At 44.9% G+C, this 24,082-nt stretch overlaps 1 protein-coding gene across 3 annotated transcripts in view; it reads left to right on the forward strand.

Moving 5' to 3' along the window:
• TBC1D15 (TBC1 domain family member 15) overlaps nt 1–24,082 on the forward strand; it is a 1,818,951-nt gene that overhangs the window by 745,777 nt on the left and 1,049,092 nt on the right. For all 3 annotated transcript variants that reach the window (XM_069629387.1, XM_069629388.1, XM_069629389.1), the window contains exon 6: nt 7,906–8,008. In XM_069629387.1, coding sequence (XP_069485488.1) covers nt 7,906–8,008 — 103 coding nt within the window. The remainder of the gene's footprint in view (nt 1–7,905; nt 8,009–24,082) is intronic.

The raw sequence follows: 24,082 nt of genomic DNA on the forward strand, positions 1-24,082 counted from the left end.
TTCTCCAAAGCCGGATTGAGACAAGTAACAAAGGTGAATGATTTCACAAGGAAGATTGACATAAGTGATATCACAACCCCTTTTCCCTAGAGAGGGTACTGAAAATCAACGACAATCTGATCCTAAACAGAGCCAATGTGATGAGACTCATCCACACTGTGGAAGTACCTAGGAAGATTAAATCAAGCGACCTGCACCTAATAGAATTTTCAGAGGAAAAGCGGCTGGATAGAGTAATGATTCACTCCTCTGATCGAAGAACAAAATACATCTTAAGTAAAGAAGGCCACAGACTTCTAACTATGGGATTCTGGCTCAAAGAACTGGATACCAAGGATCTCAATTGAAAAAAAGACAAGAAGGGGACAACCATCAGTTTAAAAAACAGGGGAAAGAGGATGTAGTGAAGACGTGAAATATAAGAGGCAAAGAATATTTCCAAGAGGAAACGACTGGAATTGAAACCATAGGATGTAGAACTACTCCCCCAAGATCACTCGGAAGTAAGACAAACTTCCTACAAACAGGAAACGCTCAACATGATATTCATATGGAAGATTGGAGCTGGCTAGCAGGTAAGCTAGCTGCTAAATCATAACGACCACAGTGCACTGACGCCATCCTCTTTAAATAACTAGTTATCGGCTCATGGAATACTAGAGGCTTTGCGCATCTTTTTGCGCAAGGGGACCTGGCATTTGAGAAATACGATGTGATGTGCCTCCACAAAATCTTTCTAAACTCAACCACGAAAGCGGAGATGGGCCAACCAATGGCAGGATTGATTTCGGCCACTAAGAGAACTAGTGAATGGACAATGCATACTCCGAAGAGTCCTTCACCTTTAATCCAGTTTGTGGTATTAGAAAAAGATCATACTCCACAATAAACTGGTATCTACTAATTTGTAGTCTTTATTGGAACCCAGCATCCCCATCGGTGACACATTTTTCTGATACTGTCATGGATTACATCAATGAGACAAGAGTCACCTACACTAACATAGATATTCTGGTATGTGGGAACTTGAATATCGAATGCTTCAATTCCAGACAGGAGCTAATAACTGATTTGCCAAAAAAACATTAAACCAAAGATACTAAGAGGGCTCCACTGGAGAGAAGACCTAAAAAAAAAGAAGAAACCTCTATCTAATGAACGGACACATGAAGGGTGACATTCCACCTAAGGCCACCTGGAAGAGAGAGAAGCAGTCCAAAATCCTCGATTATGCCTTTGCCGCAGAGACCTTATTGGGGCAGCTGGGATACTTGTAGGTAATAAACTGTGCTGATAGTGACCATAATCTCTTAGAGATGACAGGTTGCCACAGGAAGGGCAGACTGACGCCAGTACTACCAATACAGAAAACGCCTAGAATTGAGGTTACATCTGGCTTCAATCGGTTAAGAATCTGCTGCACAGCAGTGAAGGAGCTGACTGGGTCTCTGATAATTGGTGAAACTACAGACGGCTCTGCGAAAACAATATAACTTTTGCAATGTCCTTTGGCACTGAAGGTCTTCCAGGTAAAACATGGTGCAGGACCTAAAAGAATTTACACAACAAAGCATGCATTTAACCAGGAAATTACAGACAGAAAAAAAGCCCTGAACAAATTGTCTCGCCACTCCAAAAAAGTGAGGACATCGGAATTAGGGGGAGGCTGTAAGACTCGAAAAACAGTCTTAAAAACTGGCTAAAAATCCATCAATATCGACTCTTGCAAATGGATGGCCAGAGAATGTTAAACCTTATAGCTACTAAAAACATGGCTGAGATCTGGAAGTTGTTTAATGCCTCAACCGCGCCACAAGATGCTCTCCTCGACAACTCCGTGGCGTCTACCATATGGGAGAAACATTTTGCCAGCTTGTTCTCTAGCATGGTGAGCGCTGCACCAAGGACCTTACCAACGGCATATTAAAAAAAAAACGGATCAACGAGCGGACTTTATGTTGAATTTATTTGAGGAGATCGAAATCACAAAAACAATACCAAAATCATGGTTGAAGAGGATAGTGGTGCCAATCTACAAGAAGGGGCGATAGGTCTGATCCTACCAACTACAGACCTATCGCCCTCTTACATGTAGTTGGCAAACTGTTCTCGGCAATACTTTTGAAACAACTTAATAAATGGTCTCTGAGAAACATTCACCAGGATAGTTGGCAGTCGGGCTTCTAAAAAGGAACAGGAACATCGCTGAATTTGTTCTTGATAAATCTGCTCAAATGCAGGGCAAAAGTCATTAAGCACAACAAAATTTACATTGCACCAAAAGACCTAGCCCATGCATTTGACAGGAAGATACACTGGAACAAACTGGAAACCTGGGGATGCCCGACTGACCTGAGAGAAGCCCTGGAACTATTACATTCGGAAACATCGATCAGGGTGCGGCTCGACAGGGCAGGAACATTGTTGAATGAAATTTGGACATCTAAAGGGATAAAACAAGGCTGTAGATTAGCGCCAGCCACATTCAACCTATATATTTATGACGTAGAGGAGGACTTTGAAGAAGTAAGATGTTTTCCACCGAGCATCGAACAAACAGTGGGAAGATTCCTCTACGCAGATTACCTCCTCTTCACGATCAAACAGAGATAGAGCTACAGCGGCAGCTAAATGCACTGATGCCATACGTGGACTTGAACGCCCTAACAATAAATCCTCAGAAATCAAAAGTAATGACTATAGGCGATGCAAGGGGATTGCGAACATCTAAGAGAAGTTGGTACTTGCAAGGGGTGAAAATTCCTGAGGTCACTTCAATGCTGTACCTAGGTTTAACCTTAAATATCAGTATGGTTGACTCCAATGGAGAGCTGGCTGTGAAATCAAAGCCTAAAAACTTGGCCACTCAGGCCAGAATAATCAACCGTAAATATGGAAGGTTTTCCTTAATTCCGGTCATCAACTTCTATAAGCTTAAGGTGATGCCCATATTGACCTTGACAGCTTCCGGGCTCAGTATGGCAACAGGTGAAGGGTATCTTTTGGCGGTGTGTCCTTAACATGCCTAACTCTCTTCCGGTAGACGTTATAAGAAGAGAGATTGGCACTGTATCGCTTTATGCCACAATGGTGTGGAAGTCATTGTCATTCTTCAGGAAATGTCTGAATCCCCCAGAAAGCGGATTTGAGGTACTGCAAAAGGCACTGGAAATAAACAGCGAAACACCTCTTAATGAATGGAGAAATACATGTGTGGAAATCCTAAAAAGCTTAGCATTAAGCGAAGAAACTTTACTAGTAAGTCTTGAGCACGTAAAAAAAAAATATTCGATCTGGACTGGATATCTACAGAGGAACGTATCCGCACTATGAAAAGCGGTGGAAAAATAAATAAAGAGAGCAGGAAGCAAGGAGAAACACCTAGATACTTGAATAAATTCCCCTCACCAACCTTGAGATGTGAATTCAGGAGATTACGCTTTAATCTCTACCCGACAAGGGAAGTAATGGAGAGACGTAAACCAGCTAGTTCCCGTAACTATACATGCAGATATTTCCCTGAAACAGTTGAAACCTTAGCCCGTCTAACGACTGAATGCCTGCCATTGAATGACTTAAGAACGAAACACCTGGGCGCATTGTTCCTACAATCAACATTGACACCTAATGAACTTTGGGACTGCCTCAATCAAGGGAGGAGACCAACCGAAATCTTAGCTTTGCTGGTATTAGTTAAGGACATTTTTGGAAAAGACATGGAGAAAGAAAAGACTCTCACAAACCTTGCTGGAGTACAGAAAGGCAAACTTTAGATTGAACAAAACTTCCACCACGTGGTTTTATTCGAAATTTTAAAGTAAATATTATTTCTTTTGCTACATGTTTTTTTATAATTTCTTTTTTTTTTAAAGAATGTTTTATTTATTTTAAGAAAATGAATGCATAAAAAGGTTTAAAATATAAACTAATAATATGCTTAATAAAAAATAAAAAAATAGTGCTCAAAACACACACAAATGTTGCATCCCCAAGTCCTGTCAGTCAATAGAATCATTCATGCGCACCACTGCACTGCTGCATTCACTGGGATCCCCAGCGATACAATGATCACTGGTAAATTATACCATACATGCAAGCCCAGTTGTCTGTCTGTTATTAGTTTTGTTATTTGGCGTTGCTCATACAAATGATTGAATAATGTACTGTGATTAACTGTAACGATCGAAATGCCAATAAGCAAATTTCAAAATAAATCAGGGGGAAGCACCCCCATCCTTCTTCTTTCACCTCACAAATGTCTTCTCAATTCTGGTTCCTGATCCTACCAGACTTGATCTGCAAATCATCTTGTTTATAATGGTTTTACTTTCACAAAACAAATATCACACAGCAAATCCGGTCCACTCTCCTTCCAGATTTGACTGTAGTTCTTTCTTTCTTCACCTGCAGCTGTCTCTCACAGGAAAACAATCATCAAAAGCAAAGTCCACAAAATATATCATCAATTCTGATTTACTCCCCTGCCAGAATTGATTGCTGTTCCAAAGAGCATGTTTAATAATTGTCCCTTGCCCCTTTATCCTCATTACTTCATCTTGCTCATGTTTGTTTGGGTCCCAGACCCTTCTAGGATATTTTGATGCCTCCCCGATTTGCTGATTCTCTCGTTTCTGTGGGTCCCCAACCCCTTTATGCCTTCTTGAGGCTTCCCCGACTCGTTTTGAATCTCAGCATTTTGTTTGCGTGCTTCCTTAGACTGCAATTGGTCCTTGGCCATCCTCTATTCCTCTGGACCCCTCTCTCAGGTTTTCTATCCCTTTCTTTTTGCCAGTCCTGGTTCATTAACCTGCCAGGCACTGTTTTTCATATGTCCGCTTTGTATTTCTCCTCATGAACTGGGATGAGGGAGAAGGGGTTCCTCTGCTTTCCCCAACTGCCTTGTTTGCTCTTTGTGATCCCTGCCACCCGTTACGGTAACCCAGGTACCTTTCGTGGCATTATCATCTGCTTTGCGTGTCTTTGCAGGACTATGGACTTCCGCGCACCTTCTGGCACTCTCTGCCATGCTGCCGAGTCTGGTCTCTCTAGTTTCATTCCTCCTGCCTCTGTAGTGTGGTCCAGCTCCCAGACCTCCGATTCTCCAGCCAGGACAGCTCTGAACGCCTCCTGTGTTTGGCAAGGTGCAACCACCCCCTGCTGTTAGCGGTAAACTGTTCGCCAGCTCTCGGTTCCTCCAGCGGGGATCTGGCCTTGTGTACAGTCCTTCTTCCCTTTTTATGATTGGGATTGAGTTTGAATGACTATACCATGGATGTTGGTTCTACAGTGGGCTTTTTCCTCTTTGCCCAATCTTCGTGTCAGTAGTAAGAGGGACTCCAACTGGATTGTTCTTCCCCTTCCTTGTCACAGTATGTTAAATGTAGTTCTGGCGTCTTATCTTGCAGCAGTACATGGACTTGTGGGAAATTATAGAAGGGGAGTGGGGTGAGAGGAGTGAGGGAACAGAGAAGGAGGTGCATGCCATGTTCTCCCAGGATGGTGGTCACTGTTTCCATGGAGGGTTTCCCTACTCATGAGATCCACCTGCTGAGTACCACCCTGTGATGACTCAGAGGTGATCATTCCAGAAACCCTAGCCTGGACCGCTTCGCATGTAGCCGGGTAAAGGCAGCCGCTACCTGATCCTGACCCTGGGGGCGGTATTATGTGGGAGGATCACATGGGGGAGGTTCATCTCAGGGAGAATGGGAGAATACCCTAAATAACTTCCCTAGTGATCATACCCTACTGATGACCTATTGTAAAGTTGAAAATCCTGGAATTAAACAAAGAACATCGGGTACCTCAAGTCGCATAATGCCGAGTGCTGGGACGAGGAAGAGGCACTCAGAGGTGCAGAACTGCAGTATGGAGTCTAGTGGTTCTGATGATCCACATTTGAGCGGGACTTTCCATTCACCATTCAGGTGCAGGCCCTCAGAAGGAAGAGTAGTAGAAGCAGGACTCGTGAGAAGCAGCAAAAGCAGCAGTTTGAACGCAGTGCAAGAGACGAGGCCGCAGCTGATCTGAAAGCTGGACGCTGTTGTGTAGCTGTGGCAGAAGTCGACAATCCTGTAAAGTGCAGACAGTATGCAGGGGGAAGCAGTAAAGAAACTGGCTATCTGGAGGGAGAGATTTGCTCTCCCCATCCTGCGGGCTGCTCTGGTGTGTGGCGTTCCCGGGAATGTATTTGGAGCGAAAGCAGCTCCATCTGCGGAAGCGGCGAGAGAAGGAAACCTGACCAGAGCTTTCAAGTACATGGGTTTCCCTATTGAAAGCAGGAATACAGGTAGTCGATCCAGAGGAGACACGTGAGCAGACCAGTGAGTTGGCCTTACCTAGGTGATTCCGGGGTGCTCCTAACCTGACCAATGAGACAGCATAATGATTTTGAATACTGAACTTGCGAAAATAATATTTTTGAATACTGAGTTAATAAATGAAGGCAATTTGGGCACAATTCTCGCTTTAATAGGGAGAATGAAGAGAACCATTGTAATCGCCATTGCCCAAGCCAAGTGGGGGCAATATTTTGTAACCACTATTGTCCAAGCCAAGAACGGACAATACTTAACAAAGGTGAAAAGAAGCATTGTTCTAAACAAAGTGAAACAGAATATTGTAACCACCACTACCAACGCCAAAAGGGATACATTTTCAAGCGAGGTGAAGGGGATGTACAGAAAGGAAGATTACTGTTCGGAGATTGTACCAAGTATTGCGTCGGCCAAAAAAAGGCAAGCAAAGGAAAACAAAGATGGCAGAACAGAATTCCTCCTTGTGGTAATTATCAAGGGGTAGAGAAATACAATTTGCATTGTCGGTGGCAAGTGAACCAGTGTGAAATACATTGTCAATACATAAAACAATTGCCGATGTAACCTTTCCCGTTGAGGATTAAAGTGTGGGAAGTTTTGGAGCGAGCCTCACCACAAGGTACTGATAGTAGTTTTAGGAGTTTTGTCCTGGCAGGGGAGTAGGCCAGGAAAGGGAAACGTAGTGGTTAGTCCTGGCAGGCGAGTGGACCAGGAAGAAGCTGAAGTACCGCAGTGTGTAGAAGGTTGTGGCCGAACAAAAGAGTACATCTGATGGTGTGCTATGTTGAACAGTTGTGAAACCATCCTGACATAACTGCATATGAAGATGTCATTTTAGTTTATCAAACGGCAGTTTGTGGACACGTTCAACATTGTCTTGAAGAGTGAGAATACCTATTGGGCAATAAGACAATTGCGTTGCCAAGTGAAGAACCTGTGGAAGGAACAGACCTATGTGCCATGTTTTGATTGGAACTTGGCTATTGAAAGAACTTGCTTACTTTTCACTTTTAGTTGGAAATATTGTGAACTGATCCAGGGGAAGGAGATACAAGGATTTATGACTACAGTTTCTCTATGTGCACTTCAATGTTATGTTGAGAAGTTTGAACAGCCAGATAAAACCCCTTTATGAGTTTGTTATATGTATAAGTGTGAGGGGCAGAGATATTTGGGCATTAGGTCAGTTTTCTTTAGCTTTTGGGTTTGTTAGGTTAGGGTGAGTTAAGCGTTTGTCCCACCCTTACTGTTCAATAAAATGGCTAATTGTGAGAAAACGCCATCTACTTGTCAGTCTCACATTTCTGACCCCTCACAAACCCCAGTGGGCTATCGGGTAGCGGCCTCACCTCCTGGCCTCAATGGAAGGCCCCCCCCCATGGGAGCAGTGACAATACCCTGGGATTGGTCACAAAGGTTTGCTCTATTTGGTTACATATACGTTTGTTATGGTGGAGTATATATGCAATCTTTGACTATGATTGAATTGCTTTTCAATTTGCACTGCAGACTACAATACAACTATTTTATAAACCATGTACTATGTAGAAGCATTGATGGCTGACCTTTTTTAAATTGTGTTTTGCAGATCAGGGAAGGATAGAAGAATTCTTCTTGTGAAACATCCTAACAAGAGTCCTACTCATTCGTTTGAAAATTTAATAGATGAGCCAACCTTTGGTGTAATAGACGTATGTATGAGGATATCAATTTAAGTATTTTTTGAAGATGACAAAGAGGTGGCATAGTACTATGCTTAGGAAGCAATCTCATATTGCAAAATAAAGATTTGGCAATTTAAACTGAAATGAAAAGTAAGGAATGCAAGTCTATTTGTCGGGCTAATATCTACCAAGGAAAATAGTACTTTATGTAGTGCTCTTGTCTGGATTTATACACATTTTAGTATCTCATCTATCAGAGGTTAAATACAAGAAATTATTAACACGCAATGGGCCCATTGATCAGTCTTTATCCAAGTCTATATCCAAGTAGCCAAACCAGCAATTCTTGTTTTTCCCTTAAAGCATTACGAAAAGTGTTCTCTATATCCACCTATTTAGATAATTTTGGGTGAAGGTATTTCTTTTCTTTTTCTTTATCCTTTCAAATATTGTTGTTAAGTACTGTCCTTCCATGTGGATCTCTTGTCCCAGTCCCTCAAAATCTTTGTTGTATGCAAGATAAAGGAAAGGGAAATGGATCCGGACACAGCAGTGAACTTCCTACCCAACTGGCACAAATAGGACCAAGACAAGAGGAAACTGAATGGGGTTCAGTATGTATGGTTGGAGAGTCTGATGGTACTAGATGGAAAGTTCTACTCCAGCTTGAATGCTTTTTGCTGTCTTCTCAAAGACCATTCATTCTCGACCCTCAGGCGTGCAGGTAGGTATTTTTTTTTAAACAACTTTATTGATTATTCAAACAAACAAACAGAACAACACAAACCAAACGTGCAGTGCATATATCAACAGCTCAGTTGTACATTGCTTAATTCTGGTCACTGCTCCCCTTATCCCATCCCCCATTATCAGCCTATTTCCCCCCCACACTCTGTTCCTGCATCACGTGGTAGGGTCTCCCTTTCCGTGGGTTCTGTCAGATCTTGTATTGATCCAAACAATTCCGCTATCAATGATTTCCAGGCCATCAGGGTTCCCGCCTCCTCACCCCCCACATTGCTCGCCTCCTGCCATACCATGGTTTCTGCATCCGCCCATTTCTGCAACTCTTTCCACCACACCTCCACCCGTGGTCTATGACATGTCTTCCACCCCATGGCAATACTCCTTTTTGCAAGCACATATGCTAGATCCTTCAGTTTACTTACATGCTTGAGTTTCTGTGATCTGGGGAACCCCCCCAACAGACGGGCCCATACTGTATCTATTACAATCCTGACCCCCTTCTCCGCAGGTTTTTGTGCTAATTCACCCCAGAAACGCTCAATAACCGGGCATGACCAAAACATATGTACCATGCCGGCCTTCTCTTCGTCACATTTGGGACATGCTTGTCGTCCTGCATTTTCAAACCTAGATATCCTCTGGGGTGCCATATATGTCCTCTGTGTTATATACAGTTGTATCTGTTTTAATCTCGCATTCCTTGACACCTTCTTATGGTACCCCAGGGCACGCTTCCACATCCCGTCCTCCATTGGGGCTCCTACTTCCGCTTCCCAGTCTAGTCTCAATTGTATTAATTCCTTCCCAACCTTAGACATCATCATCTCGTACAGTCTAGAGATCTCTTGCCCTCCTTCCGTTATATCATATATAGTATCTATGATAGCATCTGGTTCCTCTTCCAGTACCGTTTCAGGCCATGTTCTCCTAATTCTGTGCACCATTCTATGATACGTGATATACTGGCCTGTGTGTAACCCCGTTTCCTCCCCCAGCACTTCGAAATCCACGATATCCCCTTCCCGCCAGATATCCCCCATCGTGACTAACCCAACCGTTTCCCAGTGGTTCCTGATTATTATCCTCAGTTGCATTTCTCCCCCTGCCAGTGCAACTAGTGGTAACTGCGGGGAACATGGGAATGGGTTCTCCATCATCAGGCATGCCCGGCGCCACATCTTCCATCCAAGTATCATCATCTTGGGGCGCCCTTCCATTTCCGTCTTGGGCAGCCAGATCATCTCTTTTAAATAATATGGAGCACAGTCTTGTTCAAACAACCTGGTTTCAGGGGTCATTTCATCTGAGAGCCATTTGGCGATATACTGCAGTTGGCTCGCTACATAGTAGACCTCGTAATTAGGCAATTTTATCCCTCCTTTCTCATAAAAGTTCTGTAGCTTCCATAGTGCCACTCTATTTCGCGTGCCATGCTACAAGAAATCTCTGCACATACTATTCAGTTTGATGAAGAACCTTTTGGGTATTAGGTAAGGCATGCAGGTAGGTTTGCTGATGTGCAGGTTATAACCATCAAACCTTGGTACAGGCAGACCAGTCAATATAGTACCAAAGGAGGTTTGTACAATCTCTCTGTTTAGGTCTGGGGCAGGTCCATCCTTTGTAAATAGAGCACTTTTCGTTTAAATAAAACCTGGTACTCCCGGACCAGAGGCTGTGGCAGTGTATGCAATACCATGTTTACCACATGAAAAGATTGGTTCTCTTTCCTGTGGGGCAGATCTGATCCAGACAAGAAAGTTTAAGACCAAACCTTCTCAATTATATCTAGTGATACTGAAATCAATTAATTCTCAAAGGAAGTGGAAATAACACAAAGTCGCACAGACCACCAAGGAAGCATTCTTGCTCCCTCTGTGGCCCACAACGATGACCTTGGTTTGTACCTTATTACTATGCATCGTACTGGACAAATCACATTTTCTGTTTTTACATGAAAATGAGACATTCCTGATGATTCATGTATTGTCGTAAAGGATGATAATGTGGAACCTCTTTCTGATGTTCCGTTCACTCGTGTTTTGACATTGAGATTTTGTCCTATTCAAGAGCTTTCTCCTGCTTTGTAAATAGTACCAAATGTGTTTGCCAAGTGTTCAGTGTCCAAAGACTAACATTTTTAACATATGGCAGTCGTCTTCAGTACCGGTCACTGGCAGTGTCACCCCTTAACAGAGGACAATTTAGTTAATATTTTTTTGGGGGGGACTTCCCCTGTTCACCTTTGTCTTTCTAAGCTTTAAGGAACTGAGGCGATTAGAGCTGGGTATTTCGGAATCAGAAAGTTTAACCTTTGCTCCCTCTGACAGATTATTCAGGTGAGACTTTGGGTTTATTACCATGAGAAAACACATCTGGTTCTGGTCTGTTTTCCAGGATTCAGCCAAAGGACTCACCTACGTTTATTCCTGGTTATGTGGCAAGTCAGAAGGAGGAGTCAGACAAAGAGGTGGCATTTCAACTTGTGTTTTATTTAACAAAAAGGAAAAGGACCTGTCTCTCCCTACCAGTAAAGGGTTGGCCCTACCTATCCGAATTCTAACGTGAGTGCTAGTTGTCAGGATGGTTGTGAACTAAAATGTCTGTCCTCTGTTGAAAAAATCACCTACTCTGACCCTAACACTAGCAAAAGATACTCTAAACAACAGAGGATCACCAGGAGAATGTCTCCCTTCTCCTGGTTCAGCTTTAGGGATGTTTTCTGACAATATTTTAAAATAGCTTCTGATTCAACAAAAGGTGAGTCCAGGAGAATCACTCCCTTCTCCCCTTCTCCTGGTCAAACTGTACAAGTCTTACAAGCTGTTTTTGGATAGTCTCTGGTCACAGCCTTCAAGAGTCTTTGTAGTTCCTCCAAAGGACTTTCCTTGGCTTGACCAAATGTCCAACAGTTCATCCTTTTCAATACAATGTACAGTCTCAGGCTCCCCTAGTCTTCTCCTTGAGCAGTGAAACAAGGGAGATCACTCCGAAAGTATCCTTGGCTTCTTCCACTAGTCTTAACAGCACAATTGTTAGAGACCCCTCTTGTAACATCCTTGGCTCTCAATGTCTCTTATAATTATTGTGACGAAGGAGATTTCTCCAGAGGTACTCTTTGTTTTTGCATTCTTCCTTTCGATTATTCTGATGAGGAAGCTTTCTTTTGACACCCTCCTCACTCTTTTTAATTGTGGCACTGAGATTACTCCAGATACCCTCTTCCCTTGTGATGTCTTTATCACTGTCACTGTGACGAGGGAGATTACTCCCGAGATGTTCTTGAATCTTGATAGTAACTACTGTGATGAGGGAGAATATGGCAGAGGTGTTAGTCACCCTTAATACCTCCCAAGGTACACTTCAGTATTGCCCAAGTGCCTACTGGGTCTGCCATGACTCCTGTTACCTTCTTTCTCATGGGGCCACGTCACTGTTTCTCCCAGAGCTGTTGGTCTCACGACTTCTTGCTGAGGGGTCTCAGCATCTCTCCCACCTCTCCTTGCTGTGCTGTGCTGCGTTGGCTCTGTGGCCTCATAGGCATTTTGAAATCGGCGTAGTTGAAGGACCACACAGTCCACCTCCCTGAGGTCACGCCACCGTTAGCCTGGTTCCAGCTTCTGCCTAGGCCGTTTCTCCACTCCACGACAGGGAGTTCTTCTGAGTCTTCCATTACGTCCTAATGGCCGAGGACCAGCTTCTTTCCTCAGTCCCATGTTTTAACTTCCCTGAGTTGACCGGCTTGACGTCAGATTCGTTCCAGTAACTCCCTTCTTGCTTTGTATGGTATGTAGCTGGGTCCTTTCCTGTGGAGTGAGTCTCTTTTGTGTCGATTAGACATTTTTCATGCTTCTTTGGGGCCACCTCTTCTCAGTACTTTTGAGAGATTACTCCTGATCACCTTGTGTGTTCCCCCTTGTGTTGGTATTGTCATATTTTATACAAGGAAACAAGAGAGTATTACAACAGACAGTAAGTAGTCTTCTCAGGTTGGTTCTTGGAAAATATTGCAGATTACATGTTCTTAAAGGCAAGGGGGTTAAGGAGTTATATCCTGCATTGGAAGTCCTTGGCCCCTTGCAGGGAGTTTCTCTCGGGTCCTGCATTACACGTTGTTGCGTAGCATGCTCACAATCCTAGCCTCACAGGGAAGGGTTCCCCTCTGGGGAGAAGTGACGGGATCCCATAAATAGTCACAATAGACACTGCAGTCTTGGAATCTGCAGCACCTTTTTGGAAACAGCATTTTTGCAACCAGCCCTTTTTTTATGAGTATGGATAGCAAATAGAAATCATTCAAGGAAGAAACTGCAATTGTACAAGCCAGACTGCTAGGAAAGAATGTGGCTTTTTGCTGCTTTCCCTCCATAAGACACCAGGAACTGTCTTCTTTTTCCTATTTTTCTGAAGCTTTCCTAACATTTGCAGGTACGTGATGCCTTTTTGTTCCACTTACCTCATCTGTTTTAGGGGCACTGATCAGTCCCTATGGCTATCAGTGCAGCAGAACTCTGTTTTCCATTGTAAAGTTCTTGGTTTATTTTCCCTTAATCACCTTCACCTTACTTACTTTGTGTCCCTATAACTGTTTATTTGCTACTTTTTGGTTATTTGAATGATGTGTCCAGGATGGGCTGGTTGCAGTGGATAAGTGTATAGCGTTTTCTGTTTTATAATCTTGTGCACTTTTCATTCTATTGGTTATTTCCATATAGAGTACCATATACTCTAAAATGGCTGTGCCATGAGATTTTCACATGTCCTTTGGCCGTCGTGTCTTTTGATTTTTCCTGCCCTACAGTGGCAGGATTTTCCATACATGGTAAACCGTTTTCAGGGGAAAGCTCCAACTTTGGCAGGTAAAATCGTGGTCTTTGTGTGGGCGGATGGTGGGGCTGGGTCTGTCTGGACCCAGTCCACATCTTTTCCAGATGTGTATGTTGCTAGTCATATTCAGTGGCCAGATGCTGTCCTGATTGGACAGACCCTGCCAAGTTTAAATGGTGCAAATTATTTCCATTGGTTGTATGAGGGAAACTCCTGGATCCTATATAAAAAGAGGAATCCTGCAGCCACACTTTAGATCATCATTGGAGAATAGATCCTTTGAAAATAGAACAGCCAGCTGAAGACCTGGAACTCCTCGTTGGAAGTTTGCCAGCAACCCTTCACTTGCCCAGCAATTCCCTCTCTCTTTGCAGATCTCAAGGAGACCATCATTGCTACGACCCCTGAACAGGTGGGAACAACTAGTCCCGATCTCTGCTCGGCGATCTAGCTGCTGGAAGCACTCTGAACAGTCATGGAACCATCATGTGGGCTAGCCAGACGTTATCCTGTGCTACTTGGCTGCAACGGTGCCGTCCCGAGTTGAGCCCTGGACACCGCAGACCCCAGCTTATGGAACAAGATGCATTTTGCTGTAGTTATAGGTCTCCACAAAGAGGGACCTTGCAGGATCAGTTTCTTTTTTCTTGCCAAAAGGGTCGTCTTCCACCATTTTTTTCAAGTGGCCATCGCTGATCGCCATCTGCGTCCTGTCTTTGAAATTCCCTGAGGTTGTCGCAGAAGTGGTGGACATGGAGCTGGTGTGTCCTGAGTCCCGGTTCATCAGAGCATGGAATGGTGAACCAGCAAGACCCAAAACCACAATGCCTGAAGAAAGCTCTGCTTTATATTATGTTATATTATATTTATTATACTAGCCTCGAACATAAACCCGCTTGACCAAATTGTCTTTCTTTTGGCTCCGGTTGGGTTTATTCGCCATTTCTTTTTTGTTAAAGTCCTTCTTGTGTTTTACTTTGCGCAGCAAACTAGGTTCGCCTTCTTTGTTCACCATCTTTTGGCGGGCTTCTGCCCAGAAGCCCTCCACCAGGCGCCTGGGTGTCTAGGTGGGCTGAATGTGAGGGAGGGGTGTAGTCACCCCCTGCACAGGGTATCCTAGGAAACCCAAGTCGCACTTTGCCATGATTGGCTGAGGTGGTTGTCCCGGCTGGACAAACCCCTGCTGGGTGATTGACAGCCAGGCTGTGTGAATGGGGGTTTTGCGCATAAAAGGCAGGTCTCTTGGACTAGAAGTCAGTCGCCACTGCAACTACAAGGAACCGAAGAGAAGCAGAGAGAACGACAACTGCTGCAACTACCCCGTCCCGGTGAAGCCCTGCTGCAGTCCTGAGCTATCTACCCTTCGACGACTAGAGACGATCCAGTCCGGAGTCGTCTTCCGTTGAGCCTGGTGGGGATAACCAGCTTATCTTCTTCAGCCAGAGGTCGCCTTTGTGGTCGAAAGCGCTGCACACTGCTGTAGTGGTCCGGATAGCCACCTGAAGAACCTCTCCTGTTGTTAAGGAGTGCACCTTTTATTCAGTGTTGCTGCTGCTGGCTTCATCCCTGTGTGGTGCAGACCCCCTTCAGACGTCCTCCTTCACCTCGAAGCTTCAAGAACCATGGGTCTGCGGGACACCAACAGGAACAACTGCCAGGGCACCAGCTGCATCGTTGGAATAAGGTACTGTGTTCTGCTTGAGGAAACAGGGTGAACCCCTTTTCTTTATCTTCAAGGCTTGCCCTTGTCTTCCCTCCTTCTTATAACTTTTGCTTCCGAACATTGACAATATCGAAGTACTCTTGGCTACGTTGAATCGTGAACTGTCTGACTATGTGATCTTCGGCAACAGGTCCCCGGTGTCACTTAACCCTGGCTCCGGCCTTTGACTCTCGAACTCCTGTCTCTGAGTGTTTCTCAATTCTGTCTGCCTAACCAAAGTATTGCCTGTGATTTTTGCCTCCAACTCCCTCTGGGTATCTCAGGTGCTTAGTGTGTTTTGCCCTGGTAACATTTCATGTCACGGATACGCGTTTAGTTATTAGACCGAACTGTCAAAAAGTGATTGCAATCGTATTCACGGTAACATGTTTTGTTCGTAACACCGGTCCATTCAAACACAGGGTACTTACCTTGAGACTTACTGTACAAAGTGAATTGGTTAGTTGTAGTATATTTTTCGTGTGGTTTTAATCTGATAGAAGTGTCGTGTTTACAATAAATGGTTTAAAAAATAAAAGTACTTCTATTTTTCTACCTGAAACCTTGAGTCGGTGTTTGCTTGAGTCACATGTTACGCTCACCTGACTCCCACGGAGGCGCAGGCCTGGTTTGGAGTGCTGTTGCCTCTTCTATGGTGAAGCGCAGGACTCGGAAGATGGACTGGCTTGTCTGGCTCGCAGAATTATCCTTCTGTGTGTGAAAAGGGAGTATTAACAATCTGCGGGATAATGTGTAAGCCTCCCACTCCCTTCTCACCCTCCACGAAACCCTTCTGCGATTCCCTGTGAAGTCTCACCTTAGGGTCTGAAAGGACGAGCTCTCCATCCTGCTTCTGATGCAGGGGCGCGTTGTAATCCAGTTACTTCACTGGATCTTGGATTGTAGAGAGTTCAAGTTTGCTTGACCTTCCCGGTAAAAATTCTGTTTATAAGTAAGAGCCCGAAATAATAATTGTCCGTTGTCTCTATTTCAGGTGCAGAACAAAGATTCCGAGATGAGCAATGGAACCGACGAAGGAAACTCAGGTGAGTTGCTTGATGAGAGGTTCTTTTAGTGCCCTTGCATTAATGTACTAATCCTTGTGTCTTTTTTCCCCATAGGGGCCGGGGTTCGGAAATGCCGGAGATATGGCACCGACCCGAAGTGAGAGGTGCAGTTCCAGTAGATATCAGGTAAGTCTTTAATGAGCGTTCAGGTAATGTCTTAGCATTCGCTCACTAACGCTGATGTCTCTTTTTTCCCCTTAGGGGCCGGGGTCCGGAAATGCCAGGATGCGGCACCGACCCGAAATGAAGTGGGAATGACCCAACAGGTAAGTCTTATGATGGAAAATTAAGGTTTTCTTATTCTCTTCCCTAGCTCACTTTTGTTCTTGTCTTTTTCTCCCTAGGCGCTGAAATGTGGCTGCGGATCCAGATGGTCGCTGATGAACATGGAGGCGCCCAGTAAAGGTAAAGGTGAGTGGAATGCGGCGCTGCAGCGATCGATGCGATGTGCTTTTAAAATGAATGTCTTCCTTTTCAGGATCGTCGGCGAAATGTCTCCGGGATGCGGATTTAGCAGGTAAGGACTCTTCTTTCTTCTATTCTCTTCTCTTCTTCCTTTGCAGGTGTTCCAGGATGCTGGCGGGCGTGGCAGAAGTCAGGATGCAGGAGCAGACACGGTGAGTGTCCAGCTGCTAGATGCAGAACAACGCGAAGCGTGAGTTGCTGCTTGGGCATGGCTTAAATAGCCTTCAAAGTAGTTCCAGGTATGTATCCTTCCTCTCAGGTATGTATTCCTCCTCCGGCCACACCCGTGTGGTTAAGTAGTCCCCAAAGATAAAGTAGTCCCATTCAGGCCTCTAGATGGCCTGGATGTTGCAGCATGGTCTGCATCAGGTAAGTTTACACCAAGCACCTTACTACATAAAGTCATCTTTTATGAGCCTGGTGCCTATGGCGCCAGGACTGTTGTCCAATATGAGCCTGGTGCCAAAGGCGCCAGGACTGAGTCCAAAGGGCCCCTATTTGGGGCTGCTGAGACTTCCCTCAGGGACATGATGTCTGCCTCTGGGGTAGCTGGGCCTGGTCTGGCTCCTTGGAGGTAGGCATCATGACAGTACCCCCTCCCAAGGTTGTTCTCTCCGGGGGTTTTGGTTTGTTTGGGAATTTTCGGTGGAATTTTTGTATTAATCGCGGCACGTGTACATGGTCGCTTGGTTCCCAAGATCTTTAACTTCAAATTCTAATTCCCCATCAATCTGAATTGGTTCTGGTGGTTTTATCAGTCTGGTTCCTGGTTGCACCGGTTTCAACAGTGAGACGTGAAAAACGGGATGAATTTGCATGTTAGCTGGTAGATCGAGTTTAAAGGCCACCGGGTTGATTATAGCTTTGATGGGATAGGGTCCTTGTATCTGGGGTTGAAAGTCCGCGGTCCTTTGAGAGGTAAATGTCTAGTTGCTAGCCACACCTGGTCCCCTATTTGGTACGGAGGTGCTTCACTTCGATGTAAATCAGCATTTTCTTTGTACTTTCTCTTGGCTTGCTGAAGATGAGTCGTAGCTTCTTTGAAAGCTCGGGTTATCGTGGAATGCAAATGATCTACCGCAGGCATTTCCAGGTTTTTGAGGAGGGTCCAGGTCTGAGGTTCGAGGATGATGACCATACAAGGTGTAAAAAGGGGTTTGTCCTGTTCCAGAATGTACAGAATTGTTATATGCATATTCTGCGATCCAAAGAATGTCTTTCCAATTGCATTCAGATTGGTGCAACATACACCGAAGATATTGTTCAAGGGTTTGGTTAGTTCTCTCGGTTTGGCCATCGGTCTGGGGATGGTGACTGGTGGATAGTCGTACATCAATTTGTGCCAGTTGACAACATTTCCTCCAAAAATGGGAAATAAACTAGCTTCCTCGATCTGAGACTAATATGGATGGAAAACCATGCATACGAACTATGTTCTCCAGAAATTCCTTGGCCAAGATGGAGGCTGAGGGTAGCCCTTTTAAAGGGATAAAATGGGCCATTTTGGAGAAGAGATCCACAATCACCAAGATAGTGTTGTATCCATAGCAAGGAGGCAGGTCGGTAATAAAGTCCATCGACAAGGTGTGCCAAGGTGCCGGTGGAATATCCAAAGGTTGTAGAAGACCGGCTGGTCTTTTCTTTTGACCTTTATTTTGGGCGCAAACTCCGCAAGACATCACAAAAGATTTTATGTCTTTTCTCCAGGATGGCCACCAGAATTGTCGTTTGATCTTTTCCTCAGTTTTAGCGATACCAGGATGTCCTTCCATTAATGTATCATGATGATGGGCAATAACGAGTTCTTGCAGTTCTTTGTTAGGCAGAAATAATCGCCCCTGGAAGTACGGTAAATCGTTATTAACGGAAAAGTGTAACCCCTTTTGGCTCCATTCTTGTCAGGCTGTGGAGTCTAATAGTTGTTTAACTCGAGTTTGAACGTCCTCAATAGTTTGTAAAGAGGTCAAACCCAAAATTCTCTGTTCAGGTATAATTGGTACTGGTTCTAAGCTCGAATTTGTTTCTTCCATCCCAATCCGAGATAAAGCGTCCGCTTTGCCATTCTTGCAACCAGGGCGATATGTGATTACAAAATCAAATTCCGCAAAGAATAAGGCCCACCGGAGTTGACGTGATGATTGGGCTTTGGTTGTCTTTAAATATTGCAAATTTCTGTGATTTGTAATCACCGTGATGGTGTGTCTTGCACCGAGGAGGTAATGACGCCAAGCTTTGAAGGCGGACTTAATAGCTAGTAGCTCCTTGTCGGTGATTGCGTAATTAATTTCAGGAGCCGAGAATTTTCTGGACCAAAAGGCTACAGGGTGTAGTTGGTTAGTTATTGGATCCCTTTGAGACAGGACAGCTCCCATGGCTAAGCTGGATGCGTCTGTTTCAACAATGTAAGGGAGATCTGGGCGTGGATGCTTCAACACAGGTGCGGAGGTGAATTTAGTCTTTAGGTCTTGAAAGGCCTGTTCTGCCTCATGAGTCCATTCGAAGTGTTTATTCTTCCCTAAGAGAGCTGTGATGGGTTGGACCACTCGAGAAAATTCCGGGATGAATCTTCGATAAAAATTGGCAAAACCAAGCATGCTCTGAACCCCCTTCACAGAGCTAGGAGATGGCCATTTGAGGATGGCGTCCACCTTTCGCGAGTCCATTCGGACTCCTTTAGGTGTCAGGATGAAACCGAGAAACTGGACTTCTGTGGTATGAAAAACGCATTTTTCGAGTTTTGCAAACAGTTTGTGCTGGCGCAATTTTTCAAGAACTGCCCTGACATGTTTTCTGTGATCGGATTCCGAAGAGGAGTACACCAGAATGTCGTCGATATATACGATGACACAAACATCGATAAGTTCCCGAAGAACATCATTCATAAAGTATTGAAAGGCGGCAGGTGCGTTGCACAATCCGAAGGGCATCACCTGATATTCAAAGAGCCCATATTTGGTGCGGAATGCAGTCTTCCATTCGTCGCCTTCTTTTATACGCACCAGGTGATAAGCTCCCCGGAGATCTAACTTGGTGTACATACAAGCATCTTTTACCTGGTCGAGTAGTTCAGGGATCAGAGGCAGAGGATAACGATTCTTAATCGTTATTTGATTTAGGGCGCGGTAGTCAATACATGTTCTAAGGTCGTCTTCTTTTTTCGGCACGAAGAACAGAGCTGAGGAAACAGGAGACTTTGACGGGCGAATAAAACCATTCGCAAGGTACTGATCTAAATACTGACGCAAGTGAAGGTTCTCAGGTTCAGTAAGAGCATAAATCCTACTACAAGGCGGTTGAGCATTGGGTACCAGATCGATTTCACAATCGTACGACCAGTGGGGAGGTAACGTGTTGGCCTGTTCTTTTTGGAAAACGTCTTGGAATACTTGGTACTCAGCCGGTAGTTGTATAGTGGCGGAAGTTACTGAGGCCAGGCCCATATTTGGATTTCTTGGATAACAAGTTTGTTCACAATCAGGAAAGGTTATTCTCTTTGCTCGCCAGTCTATTCGAGGATTATGTGTTTCTAACCAAGGAATTCCTAGAATTACTTGAAACTGCGGGGCCTTGATTACGTCAAACACAATGGCTTCCCGATGTCCATCCTGACCCACTAGTGTCACTTCTGTAGTGGAATGAGTTACCGGCCCTGAGGCTATTTCGGTTCCATCAACTGTAGTAATGACATCCTTGTTAGTTTTCGGACGGAGAGGGAGATTAATCCTGGAGGCCAATTCACGATCTACACAGTTTCCAATAGCTCCACTGTCGATGTATGCCTTTATAGCATGCAACCGCCGAGGCTGTTTCGGATCCACGAGGACCATTGGCATGATGAAATGCGAGGTCAAAGAGTTTGTTTTGAAGCTCGGCAAGCGGACCTCTACGCTTGTCGGGCCTGGTCGTTTCCCGAATCAGGTTCTGTTAAATGGTTGTCAGTGGCTCCAACCACCTTCTTAGGTGGTTTTACCGGACAGTCTCGTAGAAAGTGACCAGAAGCCCCGCAATAGAGACATAATTGCTTTTGCCGCCTTCTCTCCCGTTCCTTCTGCGTTAACGGTCCTTTAACTCAACCGATTTGCATAGGTTCTGAAACGTCGGTACTCTTGGGGTTAGCGTGAGTTTTGATCAACACTCTGGTTTCAAACTTGGATCGATCTGCTTTTCTATTCTGAAGTCTGTGATCAAGTTGGACCACAAGGTCTATGTACTCCGCGCAGACTTGAGGTTGATTTACTATTTGGGCTAGCACGTCTTTAAGTTCTCCGCGCAGACCTCGATGAAATAATGTGATCCTTTTATTCTCTGGCCACCAAGTTTCCACAACCAACCTATTAAAGGTGATGATGTAAGATAAGAGATCCTGGTTACCTTGTTGTAAGGAAAGCAGTTCGTTGTCTAGGGCCTGTCCCTGAGAGTGTCGAGCGAATAATCTTTACATGCTTGCCTGGAAGCCTTGAAAATCCTGGAGAATTGGGTCATCTTGATTTACCAAAGGAACTGACCACTCGGCAGCACTGCCGCTGAGATAAGATAATACAAAAGCTACCTTGGTCTGGTCATTAGGGAAGGCCTGCATAGGAAGTGTAAGCGACATTGGTTCATAAAAACGGCATATTTCTTGGGGTCCCCAGCAAAACGTTCAGGCGGAGCCAAAGGCATGTTTCCAGGTAGATTGATTTGTACCGGGTTATTCGAAATCATAGAAGTGGGATTACCCCCGGAACTAGGTAAAGGAGTTTGTCCTGCCTGACCCTGCAACAACTGTTTGGCCAGGTCATCAGTTCTTTCCTTAGATAGGATCAGTTCTCTTTTGAGAGCGTTAGTCTCCTGGCGGGCGGAGTGTACTTCTGCCCGTAATTCCCCCAAAAGCTGGGCCAGTTGGTCTGTCTCGGAAGTAAGTTTCCATAGCGCCCGGGTGGGAAATTGTAGGTAGGCTTCGCGTTCTGTTACGCTCACCTGACTCCCATAGAGGGGCAGGCCTGGTTTGGAGTGCTGTTGCCTCTTCTATGGTGAAGCGTAGGACTTGGAAGATGGACTGGCTTGTCTGGCTCGCAGAATTATCCTTCTGTGTGTGAAAAGGGAGTATTAACAATCTGTGGGATAATGTGTAAGCCCCCCACTCCCTTCTCACCCTCCATGAAACCCTTCTGCGATTCCCCGTGAAGTCTCACCTTAGGGTCTGAAAGGACGAGCTCTCCATCCTGCTTCTGATGCAGGGGCGCGTTGTAATCCATTTACTTCACTGGATCTTGGATTGTAGAGAGTTCAAGTTTGCTTGACCTTCCCGGTAAAAATTCTGTATATAAGTAAGAGCCCGAAATAATAATTGTCCGTTGTCTCTATTTCAGGTGCAGAACAAAGATTCCGGGATGAGCAATGGAACCGACGAAGGAAACTCAGGTGAGTTGCTTGATGAGAGGTTCCTTTAGTGTCCTTGCATTAATGCACTAATCCTTGTGTCTTTTTTCCCCATAGGGGCCGGGGTTCGGAAATGCTGGAGATATGGCACCGACCCGAAGTGAGAGGTGCAGTTCCAGTAGATATCAGGTAAGTCTTTAATGAGCGTTCAGGTAATGTCTTAGCATTCGCTCACTAACGCTGATGTCTCTTTTTTCCCCTTAGGGGCCGGGGTCCCGAAATGCCAGGATGCGGCACCGACCCGAAATGAAGTGGGAATGACCCAACGGGTAAGTCTTATGATGGAAAATTAAGGTTTTCTTATTCTCTTCCCTAGCTCACCTTTGTTCTTGTCTTTTTCTCCCTAGGTGCTGAAATGTGGCTGCGGATCCAGATGGTCGCTGATGAACATGGAGGCGCCCAGTAAAGGTGAGTGGAATGCGGCGCTGCAGCGATCGATGCAATGTGCTTTTAAAATGAATGTCTTCCTTTTCAGGATCGTCGGCGAAATGTCTCCGGGATGCGGATTTAGCAGGTAAGGACTCTTCTTTCTTCTATTCTCTTCTCTTCTCCATTTGCAGGTGTTCCAGGATGCTTGCGGGTGTGGCAGAAGTCAGGATGCAGGAGCAGACACAGTGAACGTCCAGCTGCTAGATGCAGAACACCGCGAAGCGTGAGTTGCTGCTTGGGCGTGGCTTAAATAGCCTTCAAAGTAGTTCCAGGTATGTATCCTTCCTCTCAGGTATGTATTCTTCCTCCGGCCACACCCGTGTGGTTAAGTAGTCCCCAAAGATAAAGTAGTCCCATTCAGGCCTCTAGATGGCCTGGATGTTGCAGCATGGTCTGCATCAGGTAAGTTTACACCAAGCACCTTTCTACACAAAGTCATCTTTTATGAGCCTGGCGCCTATGGCGCCAGGACTGTTGTCCAATATGAGCCTGGCGCCAAAGGCGCCAGGACTGAGTCCAAAGGGCCCCTATTTGGGGCTGCTGAGACTTCCCTCAGGGACATGATGTCTGCCTCTGGGGTAGCTGGGCCTGGTCTGGCTCCTTGGAGGTAGGCATCATGACATCACAATAATTGTGGTCCCTTTGTGTAATCTCTGCTACTGCTCCTATACTCTTGAGATAAGCCTGGCTGCTCCACCACTGCTACCACTCTGACATAGTAGTACAGGCTTGTACCAAAGGTAAAACTTGTATTGCCACCTGTAGTCTTAATTGTGTGTAGTGGTCCCTAAGGGCACTGCACAGGATTCTACCTAACACTGCCTTATTATTGTTTGATGGTCAAAGCTTGCTCCCATCTTAGACTTAGGTGTAGATTAGGTGTTTTTGCAACCTACCTATACAGTTTAATAAACACCCTTGAACTGTGATCACTTGTGTATGTCTTTACTGTTGCCACCATGAGTTCCTTACATATGGTGTCAGGCAGGAGTGGGATGTGATTCAACTGATAAAAATTTACCCCACGCTAATAATTATTTTTTTCTTCATATGTTATACATGAGCAAAAATATTTCAAATTAATAACATACCATATCAACATTCATTCTTTACATCCCATCTTAAATTTTATTTTAACATTCCCCTACCTATTCCCTCACAACTGCCACCCACCAACTTTGCCTTCTTAGCTCCTATACTGTAAGCACACTATACTTCTAGAGGTTAGAAGTCCCTTGTTTCCACTTCAGAGTCAATTCTCCTCCATCTCTTCTACTACTTTGTTAGCGTACAATGTTTGTAATAAGGCATTCCATTCCTTGACACCCCCTGAGTCCTACCCTTGGTCCTGCCATGCCGCCCTTTTCCAAGCCACTGATTCCGCCTCCCCACCACCTGTGCAGATCTTTCCACCATTCCTCTGTTTTCCAGCCCTTAGGCGAT

The sequence above is a fragment of the Ambystoma mexicanum genome, chromosome 12 (genome assembly GCF_040938575.1).
Source record: "Ambystoma mexicanum isolate Mex_15411 chromosome 12, UKY_AmexF1_1, whole genome shotgun sequence".
In the NCBI taxonomy this organism is placed as follows: Eukaryota; Metazoa; Chordata; class Amphibia; order Caudata; family Ambystomatidae; genus Ambystoma; species Ambystoma mexicanum.